Source organism: Nuphar pumila, chromosome 7 (assembly GCF_984573655.1).
Source record: "Nuphar pumila chromosome 7, dmNupPumi1.hap1.1, whole genome shotgun sequence".
NCBI classification, from domain to species: Eukaryota; Viridiplantae; Streptophyta; class Magnoliopsida; order Nymphaeales; family Nymphaeaceae; genus Nuphar; species Nuphar pumila.
Window position 1 is genome coordinate 106,013,760 of NC_143255.1, and position 27,088 is coordinate 106,040,847.

At 38.5% G+C, this 27,088-nt stretch overlaps 1 protein-coding gene and 1 long non-coding RNA gene across 2 annotated transcripts; both read left to right on the plus strand.

The window, feature by feature from the left end:
* Window positions 1–6,908: 6,908 nt before the first annotated feature.
* On the plus strand, window positions 6,909–8,467 carry LOC149832781 (uncharacterized). Its single transcript, XR_016433132.1, has 2 exons — window positions 6,909–7,069; window positions 7,892–8,467. It is a non-coding gene; the product is annotated as an uncharacterized LOC149832781 (long non-coding RNA).
* Window positions 8,468–9,644: 1,177 nt separating this feature from the next.
* On the plus strand, window positions 9,645–13,223 carry LOC149832782 (ferredoxin--NADP reductase, leaf isozyme, chloroplastic). The gene is made up of 9 exons (XM_090014712.1): window positions 9,645–10,183; window positions 10,606–10,870; window positions 10,973–11,106; window positions 11,454–11,532; window positions 11,883–11,974; window positions 12,281–12,358; window positions 12,456–12,518; window positions 12,621–12,855; window positions 12,955–13,223. The coding sequence occupies exons 1-9, from the start codon at window positions 10,085–10,087 to the stop codon at window positions 13,020–13,022; spliced, it is 1,113 nt and encodes a 370-aa protein (XP_089870838.1). The 5' UTR covers window positions 9,645–10,084; the 3' UTR covers window positions 13,023–13,223.
* Window positions 13,224–27,088: the final 13,865 nt, after the last annotated feature.

The window sequence follows — 27,088 nt, forward strand, 5'->3', positions numbered from 1 at the left end:
GTGCATGAGAGTAGGGATATACACGAGCCGAGCTCGACATGTACAAGCTCGGCTTGCCCAACTACGTAATTCGCTCCGCCCGAGCCTGAACCACTTGTGTTTTGGCTTGGCTCGTGTCGAGTATCGCCGAGCTCAACTCGGTTTGTTAAGCTTGTTCTGAGCTTAACGAATACAGCTCACCCAGGCTCGGTCTGTATTACTACTAGAAAAAAAAACCTAGAATGGGATTCTGGTCTCGAGGTAAGACAACAGTAAGGTGAAGATGGTGCTGAAAAAACAATGTTCATGTAGAAAATTCTGTAGAATAGCCAAGGAATTACAATGAGAATCGAAAAATCGTAGATTCTAAAAATCCATAATTCCACCATTTGAACCAAACTGCAACAGGATTGACAACCCAATAACGAAGTAGTGAAAAATGCGAAAAATATAAAAAAATGAAGCAAAATGGAGAAGCATCCTTAATTCTCAGAGCTAGGGTTTGAGACTATAAAGAAAAAGAGAAGAGGGGGAGCACCGTTGGCGGGCGACGTCGGTCAGAGAGAGGACACTGGGTGGAGGTAGGTCACGAAGGATGGGCATAGATGCACAACAAGGGTCGTTGGTGGGCGACGAACAACGAAGATTGGTGGCCTGGAGAAGCGGGCCAGCAACCCTTTTTCAGCCAAAACGGCTGCACTGGTGCCGGAGGCAGAGGACGCCAGTTGGAGGCAGGTCATGAGGAGGGGCACAACAATGTTCGTTGGTGGAGTGACGACTCAGGCGAGGGGACGCCGGTTGGAGGCAGGTCACGGAGGACGCTGATCTTAGGCATGTCATGGAGGACTGTGTCAGAGGAGAGGCGACTCAGGCGAGCAAAGCAGGTTATATGTTCCCCCCCCCCGAACAAGGCAGTTAGCTACATCTCATGATCGGGGGTCCCAAAGAGCACCACGTATGTAAGCATGTGCGTCTCGTATCCCCATGTTTGTCAGCATTAATTAGCGTTGGAGTTTGATGCGATTGCAAAGACTTAAGTACCCTCTCCTCCATTGGTGCAAAAAAAAATGACGGTTCTTGAAAATGAGTGGTTGTAAAGACTTAAGTGCCCCGAAGATGATTATTTAAGACTCAGTCTCTGCACTGCAGGATTATCCGAGAAAGAAATCTCCTCTGGAGGAGGCCATGAACATCAACCCTCTTACTCTCTCTCTCTCCCTTCTATTTCTGCTTCTGTGCACATCCATTAGAAGATCATACATTGCTCCATCAAGCACCGACTGACTTGCACAGGAAGAGGGTCTGGGGGCTCCTCCCAGCGTGGGTAGCATCACCAGTGTGGGTAGCATCATTCAACTTGAAGAGTTATGGAGTCTGATTCAGAGCTTTTACCCTTACAGAAGGGGGGTCTGAGGGCTCCTCCCAGCGTGTTCATGGCCTTTTGCCCTTACAGGAGGGGAGATTTACATTTCGTAGAACACCCGTCACCGGAACGAGATGAACACCTGTCACCAGAACGACGGCTTCGCTGAAACCTCCTCGCTAGGGAGAGAAAGACGACGTGGTGGAGCTTCTGCTGGTCATCCTCAGCGCGACTGCACCGACTGGGTTGCTGTCGAGGAGGAGGGCGAGAACGGTGACTCTTAGCTTGGGCAATCTTTCTTTTGATGATTGTGGTTGTAATGTATCGTTGAAGTTAAAATGGGGAATGAAATGACAATAAAATTTGCTGAAAATTTACAGAAATAAACTAGACTCAATAACGAAGACCCCACTTTTTACGGATTTGGAACATGACCTCTGGTTAGGGAGATATGGCCCTGACAAGTTGATCCTAATTCGGGTAGCGATTTACAACGATTTGCTTACTGAATAACATTACAAATCGCTATAGCGATTTGCGGAAACACTACAAATCGCTATAGCGATTTGCGAAAGAATCTACAAATCGCTATAGCGATTCACGGAAGACACTACAAATCGCTATAGCGATTTGCGATTTGTAGTGTCTTCCGCAAATCGCTATAGCGATTTATAGTGTCTTCTGCAAATCACTATAGTGTTTCGTTGGAGACCCGAAAATACTACAAATTGTTGTAGGAAAACCCGATAATACTACAAATCATTGTTGGATCCGCGCCGGGGGGGAGCCCCCGGACCCCCCTCCTGTAAGGGCAAAAACTCTAAATCAGACACATAAGTAAAGAGAGAAGGGAGAGAGAGTGAGAGGGTTGGTGTTCATGGCTTTCTCCAGAAGGAACCCTTTACCTCTCTTGATTTCTTCTCTAGAGAAAGAGAGGGTTTTACAGTGTTTTACGAAGAAGGAAAAAGAAGAAGATGACGATGGAGCAATGTAGGATCGTCTGTTGGATGTGCACAAAAGTAGAGAGAGAGTGAGAGGGTTGATGTTCATGGCCTTCTCCAGGAAGAACTCTTTGTTTCCCTTGATTTCTTCTCTAGAGAGAGAGAGGGTTTTCACTACAAGAAAATTGTTAATTAGCGACGGAAATTAGCGACGGATTTTTCCCGTCGCTACTTAGCGACAGATTAGCTAGAGATAGAATCTGTCGCTAATTTGCGACGGATTAGCGAGGAAACGACTTTTATCGCTAATCTGTCGCTACTTAGCGACGGATTAGCGACTGCATGTTTTTGTCGCTACTTTTGATTACAAGAACACCATTTTAGCGACGGATTTAGAGAGGGAACTCTGTCGTCGCTACTCCGTCGCTAATTAGCGATGGAGTAGCGACAGAATATATTCTGTCGCTTTTTTGGTATTTGGGTTTCGCGACGGTTTCGCGACGGAATTTTTCCGTCGCTAAGCCGTCGCTAAATGTCGCGTAAATCCCTAATCCCATCCCTCTTTCTCTTTTCCCTGTTTCGCTGTACTGCACCCTCCCGCCGCCCGTCGGCCCTCGCCACCGTCCGGCCACCGCCGCTCGCCAGCCGCCGCTCCCCGTCCACCGCTCGCCAGCCGGCGCTCGCCAGCTGCCGCTCCCCGTCAACCTCCCGCCACCGTCCGGCGAAGCGCAGGTTCTTCTTCTTCTTCTTCTTCTTCTTCTTCTTCTAAACGCAGGGGGTACGCCCCTTCCCTGCCGGAAACGGAGGGGGTTTAACCCCCTGCCGTGCTTTCCGGCAGGGGGGGTCGACCCCCTGCGTTTCCGGCAAGGGGGGTCGACCCCCTGTCGGAAAGGCATGGGGGGTCGACCCCCTGCCGGAAACGCATGGGGGGTCGACCCCCTGCCGGAAACGCATGGGGGGTCGACCCCCCTGCCGTAAAGGCACGGCAGGGGGTCAACCCCCCATGCCGGAACTGCCTTTCTGGCAGGGGGTTTAACCCCCTTCCCTGTTTTGAAAAGAATTTTTGTCGGCTGGGCCGGCTGGGCCGGCTGGGCTGGCTATGGCCCTGTCATAGGCTCGCCTAGCACCCAGCCGACTGGGTGCTGGGCCTGGCGCACCTGCCAGCATGCTGGCAGTCAGCCGAGTGCTACTCGGCTGGCTGCCAGCCAGCCAACAGCCACCAACGTGAATAAAAAGATTTTTTTTTTGAAATAAAGGGATCATACCCAGCCGATCACTCGGCTGGGCCAACAACGAGGGTTCACGGCTTGACTTCGGCTGGTCTGTCAGCCGACACCCATACCACATCGATCGTGCCATGGATTTCTTTTTGAAAAAAAAAATGAAAAACAAGGAAAAATATCAATATAACATAGTGGATTCGTAGATCCACTGATTCGCCATGGATTTCCATCAAAACATGCATGGAAATCCTACCTCTACCCGATTTCTCAAACGTTTCACATAAGAAAATGCCCGTACCTTGAGAGAAATACCTAATTTTTTTAGTTAGTGTTTCATCTTGTTTCATGATTAGTTAGTTTGTTACTTAATTTGTTTTGTTTTTGTGCAGATTTTTCAACGGAACCAACTCGTGCTCGGCCACCTGTGGTAAGTAAATGACAAAAACAATGCAAATCGGGTAAATACCCGTGGTGAGTAAGTGATGCAAACGTATCACATGTTATTTAATTTATTGAATGCAGCACTTTATTGTTCACACACTCACTTAGTTGTTGATATCTAGGACTGCTTTGTTGGAGTTCGGAGATCATGCTGAGCATGATTTTAATGTAGAAATATGGAAGTGTTCTTATTTTTGGAGTACGGAGTCCATGCTAAGCATGGTAGTAGTTAGTGAGATATTGAAGTGTGTTTGCTGCAGGTACATGTTTGCCATTTATTTGATATGAATGATTATGATGTATTGCAATGTTTGATGTAATTGTATCCATGCTTGCATGTAGTTACTTTCAATTTGATTTTGACTTCCATGTGAAATTTTATAATAAAAGCATGCTTCAAATGATTGTATCATGTCATTAATAGTTTGCACATGAAAATATTAAGTTATCAATGCATGCATCAAAATTCTTGTTATTGTTTGACATAGTATATTGCATGATAAATTTGATATTTTCTTCATCGTCGCATTCTGATTGTTTTTTTCTTAATTCGTTAGGATACTATTCGTAACATCATACGACAGAATGACTGCAAACCGTGAATGGATGTACCGTAGGATAGTGGACAATGAGTTATCGCATGAATATATGGATGGTGTCGATAGTTTTATTGAATTTGCAACGGCGAGTGTCAGTACGGTAGATCTCACAGGTCGGATTAGGTGTCCCTGCAAGATTTGTAAGAATAATCGATTTGTAGAACCTCATGACGTTAGACATCACCTATACAGGAAGCTCAACAAGTTTAGAACAATCGGTTTGTAAGAATAATCGGTTTGTAAGAATAATCGGTTTGGAACATATGAACCATTCATATTAGCCTCGCAAGCTCAACAAGTTTATTATACTTCATATCCGAGTATAAAAAAGTCAGATAGAAATGAATGGTGGGCAGTTTGCAAGGTGAAATCCAAACTATACCCCGAGTATGATCAGTTACAAGAAGATGAGTTAGCTGAAGACAGTGATTACTATCAATCAGATGATGTCTGTGACTTCGCTTATGGTCACGATGTTGCGCATGATATGCATGTCATATCTCCATTGGCTGATGAAACATTCATAGAGGAATGTGATCCAAATGATGTACCAAGTGGATGGGCAAACAATGAAGAAGAAGAAGAAGAAGAAGAAGAAGAAGAAGAAGAAGAAGAAAGTCAAACTAGTGACGAGGAAGAATTCTCAAGCTAGTGAAAAAAATCTTATACTACAAACCTCTATTTAAATGCATTGTAATACTTGATGTGAGTTGTATTGCAATACTTGGTGTGAATGATTAAAAATTTTATTTCAATGTATTGTAATACTTGATACGAATGATTCGAATGCATTGTAATTTATCTGAATGTATTATAATTTATGCAATTAACGAATGATTTGAATTAGTGCAATACTTGATGTCAATGATTTGAATTATTTGAATGCATTGCAATGCTTGATGTGAATGACTTGAATGCATTGTAATACTTGATGTGAATTATTTGAATGTATTGTATGACATATGTTATTTGTTAGAATATGGTTCGTGGAGGTTATAGTGGTCGCTCATCCAGTAGTAGCCAGGCTCAACCTTCATCTTCACGGGCTCCTGTGATAGGTATATCATATAACTAATTAGATGCTTGATTAGTTCAAATGCACATTCTGAGAACTTGGTGTGTATTTTTTTACAGATGATGTTGCGCCTGTATACGACCCACCTACACCAGTTGATCGCACAAGTCAACAGCCAACACAGGAAACAGGGTCTTCACAGGCTGGCACAAGAAGACTCATTCGAATAGTGTATATCGATAATCGACCGTAAGTATTTTGTTTTCAATTATTGCATATCTTTTAAATATTTTATATTAATATTTACTGTGTAACAATTCATGTGCAGCACGAGGTTTGAGCCACAAGAAGTAGTACGGGAGATTAGGAATTCACTTCTTCAACATCTACCAGGACCAGTTGCTCAATGGAAAGAGTACCCAAAGGAGGTATTAGACAGATTGTGGTCCTCATTCATGGTATACAGTTGTTCCTCATAGTTAATGTGTTTCATATTTAATTTATTTAAGCAATGTCTACTAACTTTCTGAAAATATTTGTAGGCTTCGAATCGCTTTGCAACTACGGTGGAAGAAAATGATGCAAGGAAGGTGTGGCAGAAGGTGGCTGCCAATCGATTTGCAGACATGCTGCACACTATGAAGACTGCAGCAAAAAAAGCATCTGGCGTAGTAGATGATCCATTACTGTGGAAGGGCCATGGTCCTATTACTATCAGGAGAGATTACTGGGATGAAATGTGCGATATGTGGGCGGGAGATGCATTTAAAAATCGCTCTGCGAAGGCTTCACAAAATCGATCGAAGATGCCCGAAGCCCATCTACACACAGGTGGATCTAAGACATTTGGGAGCCACCTAAAGAAAATGGTAACTCATCAATATATAATATTAATTTTATAAGTATAGTTGCAAATTTGTGTACTAAATCTTTTGTCATTTAACTTCGCAGGAAGCAGAAAAAGGAGGCAGTGTACCATATAAGGATGTGTTTGTAGAAACACATAAACGGAAGACCACGGGAGTCTTCGTATCAGAGAAGGCGAGAACGACAACGGTATGTATTAATTCTATTAATAATCATTGCAATATATATGCAAGTCATCATAATGTTATCATTAATTATTAATGAATACTTTAAACATTATTTTGTAGGAGGCATATGAGCAACAAATGGTAGAGCGATATGGTGAAGACGCTACTCAGCATCCATCATTTGATCCTACAGCATGGGTGACTGCAGCAGGTGAACCCAAAAAAGGTCGCGTGTTCGGGTTTGGGAGTAATATGAACACTTCACCAGTTATTGGTTCTTCCAGTTACGGCTCACCAACTTCTTGCGCCGACATAAGCTCCAAGCAGCCGACTATTCTTTCCGGTGATGATGTACGCGAGATCATTAATGAATCACTGAATAACTACTTCCAATACACCGTCGCCCCCTTTCTCCGAAATGAGATCAAGGCCGCTGTTCAGGATAGGGGATCTTCGATTCCAGGTCCCTCTCAGGTATAATCACATATATAGTTTTTTTGACTATCTTAAAGCACATCTGAGCATGGTAGAATCACATATAGAGTTTTTCTAGATGCCTTAGAACACATATGAACATGCTATAATCACATATTCAATTTTTTTACTGCCTTAGCACACATATGAGCATGATAGAATCACATATATATATATTTAACTTTTTGTCTGTCTTAGAGCACATATGAGCATGATAGAATCACATATAAAGTTTTTTTGATTGCATTAGAACACATAAGCATGCTATAATCACATATTCAGTTTTTTTACTGCCTAAGAACACATATGAGCATATTATAATCACATATTCTGTTTTTTGACTGCCTTAGCACACATATGAACATGCTATAATAACATATAGAGTTTTTTAACTGCCTTAGAACACATATGAACATGTTATATATCATTTATGATAGAATCACATATAAAATTTTTGGCTTTGCCTGCCTTAGAGCACATATGAGCATGCTATATTCACATATTCAATTTTTTTACTGCCTTAGCACACATACGAGCATGATCGAATCACATATATAGTTTTTTGCTTGCCTTAAAGCACATCTGAGCATGGTAGAATCACATATAGAGTTTTTTTATATGCCTTAGAACACATATGAACATGCTATAATCACATATTCAATTTTTTGACTGCCTTAGCACACATATGAGCATGATAGAATCACATATAGAGTTTTTTTATTGCCTTAGATCACACATGAGCACATGATAGAATCACATATAGTGTGTAATTTATTTCATTATATTTTGTTTATCAATACTGACTGTTCTTTTCTTGTGTAGGCTGCTAGCGATAATCAGGGTAGTGGAGCTGAAGGGACAGATAAAGACAATGAACAAGAAGACGCACAAAATCTTGGCGATGATTAGAGGACTGTGTTGAAGAAGTTCTATTTTTTTTATTTTTCCTAATTGTAATTGTTGAATTGTAAATAATTAAACTTCTTAGTTTTAAGGTGGAACGATTAATTATTATAGATACTTGTTATATGAATTTTTTTGTGTGGTTTGTTTTTTATTTACAGGAAATATAAATTGTACAGGAAATATAAATTGTACAGTTCTCCGTAATTAATTTTTAAATAATTTTTTTTTGATTTTTTTTCGTTTTTGCGACGGATTAGCGACGGATGATTCCGTCGCTATTCATATTAATCTAGCGACGGCTTAGCGACGGAATTAAATCCGTCGCCACGCCGTGGTCGCCGTTTAGTACCGGCGGATTGGCGACGGAATATAGCGCTCGTTATTCCGTCGCAATTAGCGACGGACTTGGCGACGGAATAATTCCGTCGCCAGTTAGCGTCGAAATATTCGCGACGTAAGCATACTGTCGCCGCGTTGTCGCTAATCCGTCGCTAACATGGTTAGCGACGGATTAGCGACGGATTAGCGACGAAAGGTGGTCGTCGCTAATCTACTGCTCTGTTGTAGTGTTTACAGTGTTTTACAGAGAAAGAAGAAGACATGTTTGTCCTTTCTTTGAACAGAAAAAGAAGAAGACTTTGAAGAGTCAACATCATCCTCGACTTTCTGGATGGAGGACATGTTTGTCCTTTTTTTGAACTGTTTGTTTTTTCTTTTTTGAATGAAGGGCATTTTTGTTATTTTCTCAAACCATCACTTTATGAGAAGAATAGCAAGAAAGGGTACTTAAGTCTTTGCAACAACACCAGAGTCCGATGCAAAGTTATGTCAACATACACGGGAATACGAGCCCCATGTGCTTGTATACGTGGTGCTCATTCAAAGCCCCGAACACAGACGTGGGATTCAGTGAATCATCGGGGGCGAACATACACAACCCTCTCCAGGCGAGGGGTTGCGACTTGGAAGGGGCAAAAACAAAACCTAACCTCGAATTTGAGAAGAGTTAAAGGGGCGGGGTGGGTGCTGCGGATCCAAAAACCGAAATACCCATTTACGGGCCGAGTCTTATCGAGCCGATCGAGCTTTATCTTGGCTGATAAAGAAGCTCGGCTTGTTTGCTCGTCCATGCCTCAGACCAACCTACAAGCTAGGCTCATTTACAACCCGAGCCGGCTCGGTTTGTTGTGCATCCCTACTTGAGAGTGTCAAGTGTGAGGGAGTCTTAGGTTTATGAATCAAGCAATGTTCAAATAGAACGGATCACAATTAGGCGTTAACCTAACCGTGTCAGTGGACTCATGAATTTTCCTTTACATAATTTGGTAAAATAGGACAGTCTTGGAAAGATCTATAGAGTCATATATCGAGTTTGCAACTTCTCGTAAACAGTCGGATTGAATAATTGAATCAGTTCTAGCCAGTCTCATCTTGGGGTTTGTATCGGGTTCAGATATCCGTCAAATTCAGATATCCATTGGACTAGATAGTAAAAAACCTAAACCATATCTCGCATTCCATTATATTCACAAATGGTTTTTCGCTTACAGAATCTGACTAAATAGAATCGGTTTAGTCCCATATGGAATAAACTCCAATCCATTGACATCCCCACAACAGGGCGTGGACAAATCTTTGAATCCAACCATAATTAATTTGAAAATGGGATCAGGTGCTCGGGGTGATCAAAGCGGTCAGCTGACCGACTAATCTCTCTCTCTAGGATCTGTGACAGGCCCCATCTAGAGTGATCCGAAGCGTCGGTTTTGGGGAAATCTATTGCTGTACAATTGGAATCACACCATGGTAGTATAGACTACCAAGATTCTCTAACCACTTCTCTGGAAATCATTTATTTATTTATTTTCACACCCTTTTCTCCGTTCAATTTTGTGTGGAGGATCCAACTTATCCAAAGTGAATCCTATCCTTCATCCTTAACCACTGCATTCATTGCCATCTGTCGTCCACCCAATTTCCCTCCTCCTTCACCTCAATCCCTCTCACTCTCTCTCTTTTCTCTATCCCCACACTCACCCACCAGGAAGAGAAATAGATTAAGCTGCTTTCAATCACTCTACCACATCCCTTGAGTCCCCCAACAACACCATGGCTGCAGTTACTGCTGCAGTATCCCTCCCGACTTCCAAGGCTTCTTCTCTCCCAACCAGGGCTTCTGCCTCCTCTGAAAGGATCTGTTTCCACAAGGTATACCCATTCAATCATCCTCTTAGATATATATATAAAAAAAAAGATTGGTTTGATGTCAAATTAATCACAATCTGGTTTTCATGCATGAATAAACAATGATTGTCGGTTTATTCTTCTGTCTATGGTATGCATCACTCAATGCAATTAAGCAGATACCTTTAAAACCATTTTTCTTACAAGTTCTTGATCACCATTCAGTCACAATGATCTCTTGGTAAGGACCCTTTATTTATTTCATTAAACTTGTTTTTAATTTACTTGAAGAATTACTGGTGGTTTGGTTGTTGTGCCTGTTGGTCTAACGGCAGGAGGATTTGTCTCAACATTGCTCAACCTTGGCTTAATTCCAGTTTCAGAAGCTACAAGTGAAAAATATTAGAATTGTTTGTTGGTTCCTTACTCTGTATTCTGTTTTGCAGGCTTTTCTTAGTGGATGGCCTATTACCACTGAAGCGCTGGTGTCAACCAGGAATGTTTCCGCAATTGGTAAGCTCTCAGTCAGAGCTCAGATTACTACAGAAGCTCCTGCAAAAGTAGAGAAGATCTCCAAGAAGAATGAGGAAGGTGTCATTGTGAACAAATTCAAGCCCAAGACCCCGTACATCGGTCGCTGCCTCCTTAACACTAAGATTACCGGAGACGATGCACCAGGAGAGACATGGCACATGGTTTTCAGCACAGAAGGTGCTTTTGGGACCAATTCTTCTCCAACTCTGTTGGTTGACTATGTTTGTTATGGTACCTCCATGGTTTATCTGTCCTAATATTGGTCTTAATTATGCTTAGGTGAAATACCCTATAGAGAAGGACAGTCTATTGGCGTAGTCCCAGATGGCCTTGACAAGAATGGAAAGCCCCACAAGTTGAGGCTGTACTCTATAGCTAGCAGTGCTCTTGGAGATTTTGGAGACTCCAAAACTGTAAGTCCAAGTTAGTCTGATTTTGATAATTCCCATTTATAACCTTGGTAATGAAGCGATTAATTTCTGAGTAACAGAACAAACCCTTTGCTTATATATAAGTTGTGTTTTTTCACTATGGATGGGAATTTTATTTACTTGTATTTTATCTGTTAATGTTTAAATTGAGAAACCAAGTACTTTGTCTCTCCAATGCTTCAGCTTCATGGAAACCAAACGAGACAACCGCATGTTCATTTGTTCAATGTCATCAATGGTTCTTATTTTTTCCATGTATATTTCCTTCTGGAATTCTTCAACATCAGAATAATTTAATTTAACGAGCTATATACTGTTATTTCCTACAGGTTTCACTGTGCGTAAAGAGGCTCGTCTATACTAATGACCAAGGGGAGATTGTCAAGGGAGTCTGCTCTAACTTCTTATGTATGGGTCATTCCTTCTGGCTTATCACCATGCACATTTCTGCATAAGCCCCAATAAGAAATTTTTGGATAGCCCTAATTCAAAAATTACCATGGGACGTGGGATGATAACGTTAGGTTGTTCCATTCAGTCGTTATTTAGGAATTATAAGCCACTGAAGCAGTTCAGTTTTAAGGCTATAATTGTAAGTCCTGAATCATATAGCTGTTCAAAGAACTAGCACGATTGTCACAGATCTTCAGAAAACTTGGAGAGAACTAGTTAAAGTTTCGTGGTCTATTTTGTTTTATTTTAATCATCTACTTTTAATTTATACCAGTTTCCCCATTAATTGTTGCCTAATATTGTAGGTGACTTGAAGCCTGGAACTGAAGTTAAAATAACAGGGCCAGTTGGAAAAGAAATGCTTATGCCTGTTGATCCTAATGCTACTATCATTATGGTAATTTCCCAACATTTGAATCATTCAAGTTTATAACAATAACATATTCCCTTTCTGCTTTCTTCCCTTGTATGGTTGATGGGGTTGCACTTCATTGTGTAGTTGTGAAATCTTGCTTGACGAAAACTAGCCAGCACACTTGAGTTCTGAATTAGAGAGATTGACATAGATTTCATTGTAAAAAATAAAGAAAGATTGGCATAGAAAATTGTTGCTGGAACTGAAATTAGCTCAAACCTTCAGGCATGTATACATGCCAATGTCTCTTGAGTTTCATAAACATGATGCTGGTGCATGATGTTGCAGCTTGGAACTGGTACTGGAATTGCTCCCTTCCGTTCGTTCTTGTGGAAAATGTTCTTCGAAAAGCATGAAGATTACAAGGTAAATTGACCTTATTAATCGTAGATTGTCATTATAGTTCCTTCTGTCATCAGCAAAGATTTTCTTAAAACACTTGGACTTTCCTAATGACTTGCAGTTCAATGGTCTGGCATGGCTATTTCTGGGGGTTCCCACCGGTAGCTCTCTGCTCTACAAAGAAGTGAGTAGATAAATTCACAGACAAACTGATGAGATATAATGTGTGAGTGATGGTCTTTTCTACCTTTTAAGGGAAAATCTAAATGTTTTCTTGATGATGCAGGAGTTTGAGAAGATGAAGGAGAAATCACCTGATAATTTCAGGCTTGACTTTGCTGTCAGCCGAGAACAAACAAATGAAAAGGGGGAGAAGATGTATATTCAAACAAGAATGGCCCAATATGCCGAGGAACTGTGGGAGTTGCTCAAGAAGGACAACACCTATGTGTACATGTGTGGATTGAAGGGAATGGAGAAAGGAATTGATGACATTATGACGTCTTTGGCTGCTAAAGATGGTAAGGCAAAAACTAGTGTTACAGGGACTTGTGTTATAGATTAATGAATTAGAAACCTTAGAACTTAATCCACTAAGAACCACTACGTTGTGTTTGTAGGAATTGATTGGATCGAGTATAAAAGACAGTTGAAGAAGTCAGAGCAATGGAACGTTGAAGTATATTGATGCTGGCATCTTTCTACAATTTTCCTTTGCCCGAGAAAGGGTGTGTTGGAGACTTGAACGTCCGCTCTACTGTGTAGATAGGTGTCCAACTCTCCTATGTATATTTTTTTCTTCAATTTTCCTTGTTCCTCATAAGCAATGTATTTCCTATTACCTTCTTGTAAGTTTTATCATGGAAGGATTATACAACACTCTGCTCAATTCAGGGGCGTAGCTAGGATTCATGTGAGGGGGGGGGGGGGGGGTGCAAACAGGGGTGTAGCAAAAAAAAAACTTATTTGTGCGATAGTCGGGGGTTGGGGGCAGCGCCCCCGAAATTTTTTTTTTGAGATAAAATAAAAAATGGCTACAATTATTAATAAAATTCTATTTCATATGGACAAATCAAACTATTTGCTGCAGTCAGGGCTGGGCTAGGACTGGGCTTTTAAAAAAAAAATTAACAGTTTCGGGAGGCAGGACTGGGCTACAGCCCAGTCCTGCCCCCCGCCTAGCTACGCCTTTGGCTCAATTCAGACTCTTTCAAGCATTGTCTTTTTTTTTTTGAGAAAAAAAGCAAGATACTCCTGCAAGCATTGTCAGTGCAATCAAAATGTGTTTTCCAAATTTATTTGGAAACAAAGTTTCAGACTCTTCAGACTTGATTGTATTTGATTATGCAAGATATTTAGGTCATTGCTTTCTGGTGGTAACAGTTGTGTGTTGAAGTATTGGTAGGTTGCAAATCCTTGCTAGTTTTTCACTTTCATTACAGAGATCAATGGTTTCTTAGCTAACCAACGTGTTTCAATGTAGTTATTCATCGTAGGCTTGAGTTCATAGGAGTGTAGCTTCTGTAATTAAGAATGAGTGAGCTCTGCACAAAAACGTTTGATTTTAAATTGATTAAAATGATCAGTTCAGGAAAAAAAACAAAAAGAAACAAAGTTAAACTTTTTCCACCATCCCGTAGGTTGTATGTGACACAAACATAAGCATAATGTGAAACACAAGGATGCAGGTCAATAGTGGTGAGAGATCCTATAAGTTTATAATGGTGATATTTTTCGCTGACAAATCACTGAAAAGAAATGGCTTTTGTTGACCTATAACGATGAAATTTACAGCTCGCCATTAAAGGATGACCCAATACCAGCGCGTAATCTCGCTGGAATTGAGAACACCAATAGTGAGGTAGCAATCTTTAACGGCGAGATAGACTATAACGACATGAATTGACTCGCCGTTATATGCGATAACGAAGAGAATTAACTTGCCGTGATAAGCAATAAAGGAAAAAATTAACTCTTCGTTATAGGCTATAACGGGAAAAATTATCTTGCCATTATAGGCTTATAGGCTATAACGGCCAGATTTTATGTGCCATTACTGGCTATAATGGCAAGATTGGGATTTGTCCTATAACGGTGAGATAAGAATATCGTCTTTATAGGCTGTAAACCTGCAAAAAAAAACCAAAAGTTAGTTGATGCAATTTTTTTTACATTCAACAAAAATATCATAAAATCAAGGAATAATTTTCATAAATCTAAAGAAAGATTAACCACTGGTGCCAAATTGCTTGAATCAAGAACCAAGTACAAACATACAACAACAACAACAACTACGCCTTCATCCCAAAACAATTGGGGTCGGTGATATTAACCAAAAAAGAAAATCATTCTGGGTCTTCCACATGAATCATTCTCCTCCAATCATTTCTATCTAATGCCATGTCCTCGGTGAGGTTCAAAGCATTCATATCCTTTCCTATCATCTCCATCCATGTCTTCTTAGGCCTACCCCGACCTCTTTTAACTAATATATTTTCCCATTTCTCTATCCTTCTAATTGGAGCATCATTAGGCCTTCCCCGAATATGTCCAAACCGTCGTAAACGATTTTCTCTCATCTTATTTTCAATGGGTGCAACACCTACCTTATTACGTATCTCCTTGTTCTAAATCTTATCTTTTATTGTATTTTCACACATCCATCTAAGCATACGCATCTCAGCTACACTCATTTTTTGAATATAATGTCTCTTGGCAGCCCAACATTCCATACCATATAGTAAAGCGGGCCTAATAGTCATCCTATAAAACTTTTCCTTCAACCGCAATGGCATTCTACGATCGCACAACACTTCAGGTGCGCTTTTCCATTTCATCCACCCAACCTTTATCCTATGATTTATATCTCCATCAATTTCTCCACACTTTTGAATGATAGATCACAAATATTTGAAACAATCATCCACCGGTATTTCTTGCTCACCAAGCTTCACTACACTCCCATCACTACTTCGTTGCTTACTAAACCGACATTCCATATATTTTGTCTTACTCTTACTCAATTTAAAACATCTTGCTTCCAATGTCTGTCTCCATAATTCTAACTTAGAATTAACCCCAAAATTTCTTAAAGAAATAGAAAAACAAAAATATCAATAAAATTCAGCCAAATTCATGAATTGATCACTGATACAGTTCATGAAGCAAGCAACTGATTAATCAATCAACAAGCTTCACATCCCAAATGGAAACTGGATCATGATTCCCTTGATGGGGTGCATAAGCAGTCTGTGTAGGCATACATGACCAAGTTATGGCATGATCTTAATTATGTCGCAAAGCTACTATTTTGACATAGCGAGATACCAACAAGCCAAGTTGCTTGTCAATAATCACAATGGAATGTAATAACCATAAGGGAATGCCAAGTGTAGAAAAAGGAAGATAACATTAGAAGAATTGCATAGGAAGGATAGAAACACACATACATATGTACACATGCAAAAACAAAAACACGAAACAAGCAAAACAAACATATTTTGGGTATATGAATATGAGTTGAAAATGCTCCAAAATTCCTCAAAAAGATTCTGCAGAACCCTTGTAAAGAATAATACAATCATATGCAAAAAAAAAATGCCTTTTTCAGATTTAAACAGTGAAATCTGACCAACAAACAAACTGACAACTGTAACAAGTTTAAGAAGAAGACGATCATTTGCAAAAGAAACAAAAAAGCTTGAAGGCAAAGCAAGGACAATCATGAACTTTCTTGAAACCACATACTGTGGTTAGAATGAAGAACCCAAGTTAAAAGAAAAAAAATTCTTCAGCGCATAGTTACAACTAAGAACCCAAGTTAAAAGAAAAAAATGCTTATGCAAGATACATAAATAAAAACACATAAATAAACAAAGAGAGTTTAGAAAGTTTGGATCTAGGATGGGGGGTTTTGTTTGAGCGCATTGATGAAGGCATGCTCCTCACTAAACTTCTAAGCTGTTTATCTTTCTCGCTTTCTTTCTTGTCTTTTTCGTTCCATTTCTTCTTTTAATTGTTGGAGTTTCGTCTTTATCGCCTCTAGCTGAGAAGATAGCTCTGAAACTCGGACCTGTCTGGAGAAACATGGTGAGTTTGGAATGACAAATGCACTCATCCCCTCACATGTTTGTACTGCTCCCCGAGGACCTTGGCAAAGACCTCTTGTTGTGTCATCGACGAGCCTCCATGTAAAAAAGATGTTAAACTTTCAATCTTCATCGATTGCAGCTTTATCTGCAGGTCATTAATAATTGTTTATCAGTAACTAATGATAATATACAAAATGAATGTATGTGGCACTACACTTCTATGAGTTACTTACAAAAGTGTTTTCTACTTCGTTATAGATGAATATCTCACAATCTGAATGGGTGTGCATCTATTTGTAGAATGCACTCACCATCGATTCTTGCCCATCTATTTTAGTATGCAAATAATAAATTAAGAATTTATTAGATCAAACATATTTAGTAATATACTATATGAAAAATAAATTTAAAAAATAAGAAATTTACCCTTGTATTACGAAGATGATTTACTAGTATATAGGATTGTATGTTTTGATTTATTCATCAATTTTTTTTAAGATGCCTGTTATTAATAAAAAGAAGATCAATTAGTAGACAAAAATCTAAAAATTTAAACATTTATTTATAAATATATATCCAATATTTACTGTCCAATAGTCTTTAGTGAAAACTTGCAAATTGCTTTCCACACTCCAAAGTCACATCTCTCGAGAGGATGTTGTTTTTCTACCTCGTGGTTTTCAAATTTCTGATAATGCTTGTAGAAACCTTTTTGAACCCTTGAGTATGATAATGCAAGTTTCTTTTTCATGCACGCTTGATGTTCAGGTCTATCTTTGTCTAAATCAAACTTGTCCTGCACCAAACTATCAAAATATAGTTATTAACACTTTTTTATAAATTAATATGTTTATCAAAATATGATTAGACAATATACTTAAATAAATCGTCTCATGAAACACCATCTTCTCATCGTCTGGGACCTTCTTTCATGAGTTGTGAGTGAGTATGGATTGCTCTCTTATGATGCATGATAGCCTCTTAGAGAATCTGGAGGAGCCCTCGCCTACGACTCTTTACATCCTAATCTCGATAGTGATTGAAGTCTTTTGTTGCTTGATTTGCTTGTGGTTCTCTACACGTTTGTTATTCTCATGTTTACACTGAAAAGATTCTGCAGTTGCTAATTTGTAGTAGTAAACAAATACTAATAAAAATGACTAATAAATTGTTAATTGTATTAAAGAAATACTCAAATATTTATCTGAAGTCATCGTAGACCGCTATAGAGTTGTAGTGGCTTGTGGTGTATGAGGGAGGGGGGGGGGCACATCTTCCTTCCTTGAAGTATTACTCACCTGTGATCTGGAGTCGATCTCGTCTAGGTGTTCACCTTGACTGACAGGTGGTGAACTGATCCTAAGAGAAGGAGAACGCCCAAACCTCTTTCAAACTCTTCAAACGATGAACAAAAAAATATTACACTCCAAATACCAAACAATTAAAATAGTCGGTACTAGTGAAGGTGAGGAACTAATGAACTAGAAATCATATGGGCAAGTTGCATCAACTCAATCTAATTGCATAGATGTATTTAACATTGATTGTTTGCCAAGGATCAATCATTGGATCTTGCATTTATGATGTAAAAACATAATCTTTTGAGTTATAAAATTTTGTCACATTGTGAGCCATTGATAAAATGCCCAAAAATTTTAACTAAAAAGTATGTCGATTTTTTTTTTTTTAATACGATGTCTCATTTATGACATTGCTTTAATTGAATTGGACTTTAAAGAGTTAGCTTATGTAAGCACCAACGTTTAATAGCTCATTAGAACCGAATCCGAGAAAAGACATTTAATTGATAAAACCCTTTATTTTAAAATCTCATATATTTTAAAATACACAGCGAAAACAATAAATCGAAAATGGTTAAACATTCTGGGCGGTTTACTGGTATTTAAAGAATCATCAATAAACCACAAATTATTCTAAACCATTCATTCAATAACTAAATAACTCATATCAATGATTCATTTAAATAAACAATTATCAAAGTAAAGTATAATCCACAAAATCTAAATAAAATAAAAGAACAGGTTCACATGCACAACATCCCGCAATCGCTCTTCAGCTTACTCATCCTCTGAAAATTATAAAACTAGGGTGTCAGCAGTAAAAAAATTGTATATGTGATTCTATCGTACTCATATGTGTTCAAAGGCAGTAAGAAAACTGTATATGTGATTCTATCATGCTCATATGTGTTCTAAGGCAGTAAAAATATTATACTGAAATATTATATAAAAGGTCAGTATTGATAAATAAAATATACTGAAATAAATTATATGCAATGCACCTAAGTTAAGGCAATCAAAGTTATATGAAATCTAACGACATGCAATACATCACATGAAACTCCATACCTGAGAGGCGCCTGCAAACGAAGCTCCCCTGTTCTGCAAAAAACTTTTGAACTCATTCCGAAAAACATCGGCAATTGTTTCATGGAAGTAGTCACGCATTGTGTCATTAACGATCTGGCGTACATCTTCCCAAGAATCAGTCAGATGCTTGAAGCTAATGTTGGCGAGAGAACTCTAAGAGCTGTGACTGGAGGAGGAAACAACTAGTGAGGTGTTCATATTACTCCCAAACTTAAACACACGACCCTTTTTGGGTTCACCTGCTGCAGTCACTCATGCTGCAGGATCAAATGATGAATGTTGAGTAGAGTCATCGCCATATCGCTCTACCATCTGTTGCTCATATGACTCCTACAAAATAATATTTACAGTATAAATTAATAATTAAGAATTATAATGTTTATGATAACTTGTATATTACAATGATTATTAATACAATAAATACATACTGTTGTCGTTCTCGCCTTCTCCGATACGAACTCTCCCGTGGTCTTACGTTTATGTGCTTAAACAAACACATCCTTGTATGTCACAATGTCTTCTTTTTCTGCTTCTTGCGGAGTGAAATGATAAAAGATTTAGTTCAAAAGTTTGCAATAATACTTATAAAATTGATTTGTTTATATATTAATGAGTTACCATTTTCTTCAGGTGGCTCCCAAAAGTCCTAGATCCACCTGTGTGTAGATGGGCTTCAGGCATTTTCACTCAATTTTGTGCAGCCTTCGCTGAGCGGTTTTAAAATGTATCCCCAGCCCACTTGTCACACATTGCATTCCAAACACATGATCTGATAGTAGGAGGTCCATGACCCTTCCACTGCAGTGGATCATCTATCCCACCAGATGCTTTTCTTACTGCAGTCTTCATATTGTGCAGCATGTCTGCAAATTGATTGACAGCCACCTTTTGCCACACCTTCCTTGCATCATGTTCCTCCATCGTAGTCGCGAAGCGATTTGAAACCTACAAATATTTTCAGCAAATTAGTAGACATGACTATAACAAATAATTAAATATGAAACACATTAACTATGACAAACAACTGTATACCGTGAATGAGGACCACAATCTGTCTATCACCTCTTTTGGATACTTTTTCCATTGAGCAATCAGTCCTGGTAGATATTGAAGTAGTGAATTCCTAATATCGTATACTACTTTTTGTGGCTCGAACCTCATTCTACACATGAATTGGTACACAGTAAATATCAATATACAATATTTATAAGATATGCAATAAATGAAAACGAAATACTTACGGTCGATTATCGATATACGTTATTCGAATGAGTCTTCTTGTGCTAGACTGAGAAGACCCTGCATCCTGTGTTGGCTCCTGACTTGTATCATCAACTGATGTAGGCGGGTCATGTACAGATGAAACATCATCTGTAAAAAAATACGTTAGAAATTCTCAGAATGTACATTTCAACTAATCAAGCATCCAATTAGTTAAATGAAATACCTATCAAAGGAGCCCGTGAAGATGAAGACTGAGACTGGCTACTACTGGATGAACGACCACTGTAAGCTCCACGAACCATATTCTAACAAATAAAAAAAATCATGCAATACATTCAAATTATTTCAAATCATTCACATCAAGTATTTCAATACATTCAAATAATTCAAATCAAGTATTGCAATACATTCAAATCATTGAAATGCCTGCAAATCATTGCAATATATTTCAATACATTCAAATAATTCAAATCAAGTATTGCAATACATTCAAATAATTCAAATCAAGTATTGCAATACATTCAAATCATTGGAATACCTGCAATTCATTCAAATCATTGCAATACATTCAAATCATTCACATCAAGTATTGCAATACATTCAAATCATTCACATCAAGTATTGCAATACATTCAAATCATTCAAATCATTGTCACACATTTCTATAGATTCAAATAATTCAAATCATTCACATCAAGTATTGCAATACATTCAAAACATTGGAATATATTCAAATAGAGGTTTGTATTACAAGATTTTGCTCACTAGCTCAGGAATTCTTCCTCATCACTTGTTTGACTTTCATATTCTTCTTCTTCTTCTTCTTCTTCTTCATCATCATCTTCTTCTTCATTGTTTGCCCATCCACTTGGTATATCATTTGGATTACATTCTTCTATGAATGTTTTATCGACCAATAGAGATATGACATGCATATTATGCACAACATCGTGACCATAAGAGAAGTAATAGATATCATGTGATTGATAGTAATCACTCTCTTCAGTTAACTTGTCTTCTTGTAACTGATCATACTCAGGGTATAGTTTGGACTTCACCTTGCAAACTGCCCACCATTCATTTTTATCTGACTTTTTTGTACTCGGATATGAAGTATAATAAACTTGTTGAGCTTGCGAAGCTAATATGAATGGTTCATATGTTCCAAACCTTGATTTATGATTCACCTCCACAATGTCTGAGGCTTTGTCGACTCTTGTTGCAGTTGGATCAAACCAATGACACTTGAATAAAGTTACCCTATTATTTATGCCTAAGTCAACTCCATTATTTCCTCTATAACACCGTAGTAATCATGTTCATTTTCACCATAGTTGCTACCCTTGACACACACTCTACTATTCATCATTGATTTTTTTATACCAAAATCTTTTGTATGGAATCGATAACCATTTACGATGTACCCGTTGTAACATTACATAACTTTGGTTAGACCATTTTGTAAATCACATATTCCTTGATCTTTAACATTACCATGGCGGACCTACAAACATAAACAATGATTGTGATCACGACCAATTAAGTAACTTAGTGTTGTTTACAAGTACATAATTTATGTGAGCGTCCTTACCAACTCTTTCAACCACTCTACAAACTTAGTTTCATGTTCTTTTTGTACTTCTACATAAGTGAGATGTGAAACTTCTCTTCGCAACTCCAGATCAAATCGTCTGCAAACCACAAATACTTATATTACTGAACCATGTATGCACGTATAGAATATGAAATGATTTAAAATTGTGTTGCGTCTACATATACTTACTCGATGTATGGGTCGATCGCTGAGCAATTAAAAAGAATATAGATGTGTGTTGCGTCTTGCTCTCGATCTGCCAAGAGTCTTGATCGACAACTACCAAATGCATGCCCAAGTGGTTGAACTATCAATAGTTTGTCAGCTACAGTTACTTGTTGTTCATTATCGTTACGAGGTGAGCATATGTAACGTGTTGGAATGTGAGGTTCAAAGTATATATGTGAGAAATTTGAAATATCTTCAAAAGTGTACACCTCACAAATAGAGCCTTCTACTCTTGCTTTATTACGAAACTTTTTTTTGAGGTCAAACATGCATCTGTCAAAAATATACATTTCAAATTTGAAATATCTATCATTGAATAGAAAAATATAAGAAAACATATACCTTTCAAATGGGTACATCCACCGATATTGCACAAGACCACCAACCCTTAGTTCATATGACAAATATATGATCAAATGTTACATAATATCGAAAAATGCTGGTGAAAAAAACTTTTTTAGCAGACAAACAATAGTGATGACATAGTCCTCGAGATTCTTTACATCAGTTACTATGACTTTCGATATGCACAATGTTCTAAAAAATCTACTCAACTCAGACAATACCCCCCATATAGATTTGTCTAACATATCATGGAATGCTAGAGATATCAATCGTTGTATAAAAATATGACAATCATGGCTCTTCAACCCATATAACTGTGCATCGTCAATCTTCACAGCCCGAGCAATGTTAGAGATATATCCATCTGGAAATCTCAACTGTCTCAACCATTGACATACCTGCTTTATTTGATCAGATCTAAGCACGTACCTTGCCTTTGGTTTCAATATTTTGCCATTATACTCTTTGAGTTCTAATTTTGGTCTTTTACATATTACTTTTAAATCCATACGGGCCTTCGGATTATTCTTCATTTTTCCTTTAACATTCATTATTGTATTGAACACATTATCAAACACATTTTTCTCCATATGCATCACATCCAAATTATGTCATATCAATAGGGTCAACCAATATGGTAGTTCCCAAAAAATCGATTTCTTTGTCCAATTGTGATCCTTCCCAAATCTAAGGAAGGGCATCGGACTACGGGCATCTGTTAATACATTTGGAAAGTATTACAATCTTCTTAAAATCTCTTTGCCAGACAATCTTATGGGTGAACCTTCCATTTCAGTTGTGCCTGCTCGAAACACATTTTTTTGTTGTCGGAACGGATGGTCGCTAGGTAGAAATCGACTATAACACTCAAACCAGCAAGGCTTCCTTTCATGCATCAATCTAAAAGTTTTTGTATCCTCCATACAGTACGGACATGCCAACCTCCCATGTGTGCTCCAACCAAATAACATATCATATGCAAGGAAGTCACTGATTGTCCATAGAACAACGACCTTCATATTGAATTTTTGTTTTTTGTGGGCATCATACATGGTAACACCGTCATCCCACAATACTTTTAGTTCATCAATCAATGACCTTTAATATACATCAAGATTTTGGTCAGGTGAGGTCGAAGTAGGGATCAATAGAGACAAGAAAAGATTTGGACACTTCATACACAAGTTTGGTGGAAGGTTGTATGGAGTTACAAATACTGATCAACATGAGTATGAAGTTGATCTACCCCCAAATGGATTAAATCCATCTGTACATAGACCGAGTCTAACATTTCTCACTTTCATTGCGAAGTTCTGATGAGTACGATCAAAGTGCTTCCAAGCTTCCACGTCAACAGGATGCATGATCTTGTCTTCATCATGTCAAACTTTATTTGCATGCCATCTCATGTATTTAGTTGTTCTTGAAGATATATACAATCTATGAGTGATAGAAAAGTAGCAGAGTGACTTGTATGAAACTTTTTTTGATCTCATGATACCATTACCTCTTGTCTTTGGCTTGAAACGAGGATGCCCACATGACGGGCATGATATGTTATTTTCTTGGTCCTTGAAATATAATATGCAGTGATTTGGACAAGCATCTATCTTTTTATACCCCATACCTAAAGCGTTGACCATAACCTTCGCACGATAGAAATTTTGTGGCAATTTCTCATCTTTGGGCAACATACTCTTCACAATCATGTACAAACGGTCAAAACATGATTGACTCAAATTATACTCAGATTTCAAATTCATTAGTTGAAGATCTGCAGACAAGATAATGCGACTCTCGCAACCGTTCCAAAGTAGCTCATCAACATCTCTAAGTAAATTATAAAATCTACTAGTTGCATCGTTTGGTGATTCTTCATCTACTGCAGTTGTTACATCACTAAGACCCATAGCAAAACCCAGTTTTGTTCCTGCCACATCAAATATCAAATCCATATATAGATTATCGTGTACCACATTTACCCGTGCATCAAAATTTATTTTTAAATTCTTCATCATAAAAATCCAATTCTGATAATCACTCACAAAACCCTTTCTGTATAGGTGATGTCTAACGCCATGAGGTTCTACAAATCGATTGTTCTTACAAATCTTGCAGAGACACCTAATCTGATCTGTGGGATCCACTGTACTGACACTTGTCATTGCAAATTCAATAAAACATTCAACACCATCCATATATTCATGCGATAACTCTTTGTTAACTATCTTACGATACATTCATTCACGGTTTGTAGTCATTTTGTCGTATAATGTTACAAATAGTATCCTAACCAGTTAAAAGAGAATCATCAGAATGTTATGACGAAGAAAATATCAAATTTATCTTGCAATATATGATGTCATACAATTACAAGAATTATGATGCATGCATTGATAACTTAATATTTTCATGTGCAAACTATTCATAATACGATACATTCATTTGAAGTATGCTTTCATTATATAATTTTACATGTAAGTCATAATCAGATTGAAAGTAACTACATGCAAGCATAGATACAATCACATCAAACATTGCAATACATCAAAAACATTCATATCAAAAAAATGTCAAACATGTACCTGCAACAAACACACTCCAATATTCTACTAACTACTACCATGCCTAGCATGGAATCCGTACTCCAAAAATAAGAACACTTCTATTTTTATACATTAAAATCATGCTCAGCATAATCTTCAAACTCCAACAAAACAATCATAGATACCAACAACTAAGTAAGTTTGTGAACAATAAAGTGTTGCATCCAATAAATTAAATAACATGTGATGCGCTTGCATCACTTACTCACTACAAGTATTTACTCGATTTGCATTATTTTTGTTACCTACTTACCACGGGTGGTAGGGCACAAGCGGGATCCGTTGAGAAATTTGCAAGAGACACTGTGTTAAAATGAAGTCACCCTCTGCCAAAATTCAGTAGGCCAGCGATGTACGACAGCGGCACGAGGTCTTCGAAGGCAGTGATCATCTCTCAGAGCGGCAGGCATGGGGTGATGTCGTGGTTCAAAAACCCGACGATCGTCGGGCGCCCCCGGCCCGTCGCCCACCCTGCCGAAAAAAAAATAAGGCAGGGGGTTGCCCCCTGCCCGAAAAAAAAAGAGACAGGGGGGCGACCCCCTGCCGGAAAAGTAGAAGGCCGCCTCCTGCCCAAATAAAAAAAATAAGGCAAGAGGGGTGACCCCCTACCAGAAAAAAAAAAAAGCGGCAGGGGGTCGCCCCCTCCCCCTTGGGAAAAAAAAAGGAGGCAGGGGGGCAACCCCTTGCCGGAAAAGCAGGGGGGTGACCCCCTGCCCGAATAAAAAAACGAGGCAGGAGGGCGACCCCCTGCCGAAAAAAAATGAGGCAGAGGGGCGAACCCTTGTCGAAAAAAAAAATGAGGCAGGCGCCTCCCTGCCGGAAAAAAAAATGACCCACTTACCTGGGAGACGCCGGGCGGCAGGCGGGAGGCGATGGGCGGCGAAACGGGGAGCGATGGGTTGGAGGAGGGACGAGCGACAGAACGGGGAGCGATGGGCCGGGGGAGGGAAGGGCGGCGGAACCGGGGGCAATGGGCCGGGAGAGGGACGAGCAACGGAATCAGGGGCGATGGGCTGGGGGAGGGACGAGCAGCGGACCAGAGAGCGGCGGGCGGTGGGCCGGGGAGTGTGGTGGGTGAGAGATGGCAGCGACTGGAGTAGTGCGTCAGGCGAGATAGACAAAACAGGAAAGAAAAAGAAGAGTTCTGATTAGGGATTTACGGGAAACTTAGCGACAACATACTTTCGTCATAAATTTACATGACCAGTTAGTGACAGAATAGTTTCGTCGCTACGTAGCGACGGAAAAACTTTGTCGCCAAATCCGTTGCTAAATGTCACGGGTATTGCGATAAAAACCTGACGTTGCTAAGTCGTCGCTAATTAGCGATGGATTTGGCGACAAAAGTTTTTCTGTCGTTATTTTCGTAAATATTACGGATTTTAGTGACGGATTTGTTTCTCTCGTTAATCCACCACAAAGTTGCGATGGAAAAAATTCATCGCAAAATTCTGTCGCTAATGACCATTTTTCTTGTAGTGATAGGTTGATAATATATAAATCAAATACATATTATTACCAATAAACCCATATAACTTGTATTTTTCCAAAACAAGTCTCCTATAAACCTTAATATTACAGTACGACCTATATAAATTTTTTTATGATATTTAATTTTAGCTATCATAAAATAATATATCAAACATGAATATAGTTCAAATTATTCAATACATGCATATCAATATGAATCATAACAACAAATAATATTTAAATCTAATTTTTTAATAAAAAACCAAAAATCCCCAAAATCAAAATTTCATATTTAGGATTTTTTTTAAAAATTTTATTTTATTAAATACCCTAAAAATTAATTTTAATATAATTTCAACATTTTGATCACAATAATTACATGTCCAATAAAATATGAAAATATAAATTATGCTTTTTTTTATGAACTACGATCAATAATCACAGTTTTCTAGAAATCATGTTTGGTAAAAATCCATTCGAAGGCTTGTAACCTTCCAAAATCATGTTTAGAACTGATATCATCCAAGATACAGGTCTGAAACACGCAAGTCAATACGATCATACCTTGAAAAGGTAAAAAATATGATACCGAACACCAAATCGATATTTTGGCACCATAGAGGATCTCTCATCTTCATTGCATATTATGAAAGTACAACCACACCAACTACAGTCCTCCAAGTTCCTTTAATGAGAGAGAGAGAGAGAGAGATTGCTAAATTCATGTGATGGGAGGAGTCTCGTCTCTTCTATTTATAATATTTTTAAAAGAATTCTCTTGTATATGGGTCTCATCCCTCGCTACA

Excerpts from the sequence above, each read along its gene's own strand:
- LOC149832782 (XM_090014712.1), top strand. The coding sequence starts at position 10,085 with ATGGCTGCAGTTACTGCTGCAGTATCCCTCCCGACTTCCAAGGCTTCT. Across the intron at positions 11,533-11,882 it reads AGTCTGCTCTAACTTCTTAT|GTGACTTGAAGCCTGGAACT; the intron begins GTATGGGTCATT and ends CTAATATTGTAG. Across the intron at positions 12,359-12,455 it reads AAAAGCATGAAGATTACAAG|TTCAATGGTCTGGCATGGCT; the intron begins GTAAATTGACCT and ends AATGACTTGCAG.